Genomic DNA, 5,835 nt, shown 5'->3' with positions numbered 1-5,835 from the left:
AGACTCATCATAGATAATACTACAGTTGCATATGAAATGCTTCATTGAATGTGCAACCAGAGAAAAGGAAAAACAAGTCACATGGCGATAAAGCTTGATATAAGCAAGACGTACGATAGAGTCGAATGGAGTTTTCTCCGACGGATTATGCTCAAGATGGGACTACCTGATCAATGGGTGAATTTGGCTATGGAAACCGTGAGTACAACCTCCTACTCCATACTCAACAATGGAGAACCAAAAGGTCTCATAAAGCCAACCCGTGGAATAAAGCAAGGTGACCCTTTATCCCTTTACCTCTTCTTATTTTGTGATAAAGGGGCTATCTTTTATGATCAGGAAGGCAGTGACTACCAATAAATTAAAGGGTATCCAAAGTTGCCGAGGCGGTGTTCGTATCTTCCACCTCCTTTTTGCAGATGATAACCTGTTGTTTTGTAAGGCAGAAAGAGGTGAATGCCAGTAGTTGCTTGACATCCTTACACAATATGAGGAGGCCTCCGGATGAGCAATCAACAAACAAAAAACCACAATTTTCTTCAGCAAGAACACTACCCCAAGAATTAAGGAGGAAATTCAGAATTTGTTCGGTGCACAAGTCATGACAAATTGTGAAAAATACCTTGGCCTCCCTATGGTTGGGGGAAAATCTAAGGCGAACACATTTAAGGATCTACAAGAGTGGATGACAAAAAGGGTAATAGGGTGGAAGGAAAAAATAATTTCTAAAGTGGGAAGGGAGGTGTTGATAAAGATGGTGGCCCAAGCAATACCCACTTATTCTATGAGCATCTTTAAGATACCTAAGAAGGTGTGTGAGGATATTAACTCGGTGATGGCTAAGTATTGATGGGGCCAAACCCGTAATGAGAAAAAGATACATTGGATAAATTGGAGTAAATTGTGCACCCCAAAGAATAAGGGAGGAATGGGTTTTCGAAATATTCATGCCTTCAATCTAGCTATGTTAGCCAAGCAGGCATGGCAATTGGTCACATGTACACAATCTCTATTTTATAGAGTATATAAAGCTAGATATTTTCCTCGGTGTTCATTCTTGGAGGTTGACTTGGGTCCAAACCCATCATTTGTGTGGCGTAGTTTGTTGGTTGCAAGAGAGCTCATCATAGAGGGATCACATTGGCAGGTTGGGAATGGGCAGAGCATTACCATGAACAACCAAAAGTTGCTGCCCCGTCCACCATTATTCAAACCGGGAGCTGACACATCATTAAAGGTAGGGTACCTTATTGACAAACACACCAATCAGTGGCATAGGCCACGGGTACAAGCCACTTTCATGCAATCCACACAAAAGGATGTTCTTCGCCTCAAACTTGGTGACCTTTAGACACATGATAGAATTTATTGGAAGGAAAACAAAGCCCACCACTTCACAGCTAAGTTGGCCTTCCTGGTTGCCCTTCGCTTGAACCAAGGAGGCGTGGTTAAGCACTCTAGAGCGCATGAGAACAAGAGGTTGTGGAATAAATTATGGAGATTGTGTGTACCACAGAAGGTGCCAAACTTCCTATGGCGAGCCTGTTCAGATATTCATCCTACTCGAGCTAATATTGCACGTTGAAGACTCCCTATTGGCCCTCGCTGTGTAATCTGTGGCCAAGCAGAAGAATCGGTCTGTCATGCACTATGGGAGTGTCTGTTAGGCACCAATGTTTGGGCACTAGTTAAAGGAAAAATGTTGAAAAGCTCAGCGGTAGCATGGGATTTCCACTCCTTTGCCAGACAAATGGAAGACAAGCTCATGGGTAAGGAAATGGAGGTATGGGCAATGGTTGCTTGGTCCATTTGGAATGCTAGAAACTGATTCTATTTTGAGAAGAAGTAGTCCCAACCTGGAGACATACTCCACGGTGCCATGGCCCTGCTACAAGAAAATCAGCCCAAATCCATTTGCCCACCCAAACCCACCCAATTATCTATTGTGTTAAATGGGTATTAACCCAATTAAACCCATTTAACATTAATGTTTATTGGGTTTTAATTGGGTGTTCAATTTGACTCAATTATGATCCAAGTATCATTTCTACAAATCACTCAACTCTAAAATACCCCAAAATTACTAAAATTATCAAAATACCCCTTAAACCTAAAAAATGACCAAAGTAACACCTAAATTAGTAATGCTCATGAGATTAGTCATTGTTTTGACTTATGTGAATTTGGCTGGGTTAGAAGAGAGGCAAATAGTGTCACTCATACTACCTTACCTCGTTATAACAAGTTTGCTTTTACAAATAGGTCTTTTGTTTTTTGCAATAACATTTCTTCCTTCTCTTTCGGTTTTGAAAGAGTTGGGAAAGTATGTTTGTGGTTTTTCTGTTTAATTAGATCATGCATTAAAAAAAGAAAAAGAAAGTCATTGCTTAATACATTGATGAAAAAACATCATCGAAAAGCTAAAATTAGAGTCTATATATGTGGGCCATTGTAAGCCATGTCAAGCTTTGGCGAACTTGATTGCTACTTTCTCAGTTGTGGGACTGATCTTATAAAAGTGCTGCAGATAATCCCCCACAACTACGTTCTTGTAACTCTCCTTCTCCATGGTTGTATTCCTTACAGACACAATCTCAGCTAGGGAGGCTGGGTTGTAGAACAAAGCAACTGAGAATCGCTCAACATCCATTTGGGTCACAACCCTATGCCATGGACTCTGTAACCTCCCATTGCTCATAATCTCTAGCATGTCTCCCACATTCACTAGCAATGTGTCCCGTGGCCACTTCACGGGGAGCCATTTTTGGTCCTTGAGTACTTGGAGTCCACCAGAGGTGTCAAATTCCATTAAGATAGTGAGAGCACTTGCATCTGTGTGTGGTGTGAGGCCCAGGGTTTGGTCAGGCCTAGGACATGGTGGGTAGTAGTTCACTCTCACATTGATTTCACTCTCATTAGTGTCAAACTGTTGGATAAAAACATGTCTTTCTAGTGATAATGATTCGGCAAGGACTTCAAGCAACTCATCCAACACCTTTCTTGCTTCCCTGACGTATTGTTCTATGGCTTGCCTGTCATTATATATAATGTCACTAATTGCTGTGACTTGTGAGAGGATCAGAGGACAAATGTGCATGTGAAGATTTATTATATTTTTATTAACAATTATAAATGAATATGTGTGTTAATAGATTAAAAAAGTGGTTTCAAATACCAATTTTATTTTATTTCCTCGGTTCAAATGATAATCCAATTATAATAATGTCCTTTGTGGTAAGGATCTTTAGATTGTAAGCAAATTTTATGACATTTTTGGATGTAATTTTTTAATTTTATTTTTGCATTGTATTTCAATACTTGTGGTGGGATTAATTTTGTCTTGGGTTCAAGTGGTTTCAAATTGGAGATTGAAGTGCATATTGAAAGATTTCGCTGGGTGAACAAGCAAAAGTGTCTGGCGAAATCAGATTTTGAAAAAAAGTTATTCCAATGGATTTGTCTGATACTTTGCAAACAATTGTTGAATGATATGCCAACACACGAGAGTAATTTAGTTACGAGTTTCTCTGCTATGCTAGCCCTTTGCCCATGTATTTAAGCCCCATTTACCACGAAATTTGATACTAGAAAATTCCTAATTGAAGTGTTAGAGAGCCAAATTAAATGTTAGTTTGATTACCCATTTCTCTCTACCTTCGCCCTCTTTACATAGCCACATGCTAATAGAGGAGATAAAAGACCATCACATTCATCACTACCACAGAGTTGTATGAGTTGATTAGTGTTTGGGAACCATTGGAGCAACCCAAAATCAGCCATGGAGGCTTGAAGTTGCGCAATGGGAGCATAATTGCGAATTTGGATGAATGCTTAGTATATAGATACTATTAGACTTGGAGAGTTTTGTGAGTATTATGTACTGTAACTATCTATTCTAGTGGATTATTTTCGCTAGTGAGAGATGTTTTTATGCTCTGTACTCATTTTTTCTTTTTCAATAACACATTCGTGTGTAATGATTTTTTGTGGGTTGTCCATTTTATATGTTTATACATGTGTATGTTATCATTAATGTTTATTAGGCTAATATTGACTAAGCTGCAATTTAAAACTTGGGGTCTAAATCATAATTAAATTTGATTGTTCTCATATTTTGGACTCCACCTCCCTCTCCCCACTATTTTCCTAGATGCTATATGTTATTAAATATACCCCCAAACTCCCAAATCTATATTTTGCATCAGGTGAGCTTCATTTTGCAGGCTGTTAATTTTGGGCTGAGCTTATGAATGATTTTTTTAAAGGTTTATTTGTAGTTTCTACAGCAAACAAAGATGTTAGCTTTTATATTTTTACTTTCCCTTAAAAAAAAAGAGCTTTTATATTTTTACTTAAAATAAATTTTCTTAAAATTATGAATAATTTTAAATTACAGGAATAATATTGATGAGTTATTAAATCTACAAGAGAATCTTTTTTCTTTTTATAGATATATTAGAGAATCTTTCCAAACATAAGCAAGAAGATAATGTTGAGATCTTCATATCCTTCAATCGAAATTATTGATGCCATTTTCATTAATTTAAAAAACAGAATATTTTAGGAAAAATCTTCTAGTGAAGTGATGATGGTCCATCCAATTGAATTAGACGGTCAATTAGTTTTTTTTTTTTAATTGAAAACTTATTTATGCAAATTTATTAAAGTATAATAATAGTACTTAAAAAAACAGACATTTTAAGAAATCATATATAAACAAATATATATATATATATATATATATATAAAACGTAAAAAGCCAGGCAGGCCATTATTGTGTCTAAATTATTTTGGAGGAAAATAGGAACTACTTTTCGGTACAAGTTGCACACCAAGACAAAAGCATGCACGTGTTCTGTGGAAAATACCTGAAATTTGTTGGTTTTTGAGGCCAAACATGGAGTCCTTCAGATGCTCCTTCAGGTGCTGCTTTCATGGTCAACCGATCAATCCAATCCAACGGCTGATCTTCCGACTTGACAAAATTCCGGCCATAACCCATGTTGTCAACACTGGCATAAGATCCAACACTTGCTTTTTTCTCTACAAAGGACAACCCAAAGAACCCTTTCACCACATCCTTAACACCATGCAAAACATTAGAGGGTACACCATGGTCCGTAATTAGAAACATGCCCCACTCTTTGGCAACACTGGCTAGCTTGGCTAGCTCTTGGGCTCGAACCTTGGGCTGAGGCTCAGCTGCCAACCTTAACTTGGCCATATTAATGGTTGGAATTGGAAGGGCAAAAGAGGGTGTGACTGGTTGGTGATCAGGATGGACCCTTCTGAACTTATCTGGCAAGTGGTTGAGCACTTGGAGTTGGCGTGCTAGTTCCTGCACCACTGGAACCTTTGAGGTTCTTAATTGGCCTTCTTTGTCTATGAAGCTAGCTTCATGGAAGTAACCTTTATCTTCCTCCTCCATGTGTTTCTTTAGGAACTTAGAATCGGAAGCCCAAGCTGTGTGTGTGTGTGAATAGGAATATTTGGTTAGTAGTGAGATTAGAGGACAAATTTACTTGTGGCAGAGAGCTACCATTGGCACGGCTGACAATTCATCCATATGGGCTGTGGTCCGCGTGGGTTAAAATAAAAATTGGGCCATAAAAGTCGCGTTTTCGTTGAGCAGTTATATTCTTTGTGGGACAAGTGTCTGCATTCTCCTTACCTCAAAAAAAAAAAAAAAAAAAAAAAGTGTATACGTTCTCATTAGTCATTATTAATTATTTAAATAAATAAATAAATAAATAAATATATATATATACACACACACATTATCTTATACTAAACTTTATTACCAATTTTTCTTCAACCAAATTATAAAAGTTGAAT

At 37.7% G+C, this 5,835-nt stretch overlaps 1 protein-coding gene across 1 annotated transcript; it reads right to left on the bottom strand.

Annotated features, from left to right (window-relative positions):
- Positions 1-2,360: 2,360 nt before the first annotated feature.
- On the bottom strand, positions 2,361-5,564 carry LOC142643809 (protein SRG1-like). The gene is made up of 2 exons (XM_075818522.1): positions 4,869-5,564; positions 2,361-3,032 (listed from the first exon to the last, which is right to left on the bottom strand). Exons 1-2 carry the CDS (start codon positions 5,426-5,428, stop codon positions 2,462-2,464), a joined length of 1,131 nt encoding a protein of 376 aa, XP_075674637.1. The 5' UTR covers positions 5,429-5,564; the 3' UTR covers positions 2,361-2,461.
- Positions 5,565-5,835: the final 271 nt, after the last annotated feature.

The sequence above is a fragment of the Castanea sativa genome, chromosome 7 (assembly GCF_040712315.1).
Source record: "Castanea sativa cultivar Marrone di Chiusa Pesio chromosome 7, ASM4071231v1".
Classification (NCBI taxonomy): domain Eukaryota; kingdom Viridiplantae; phylum Streptophyta; class Magnoliopsida; order Fagales; family Fagaceae; genus Castanea; species Castanea sativa.
This window is presented reverse-complemented; position numbering and strand designations above follow the sequence as displayed.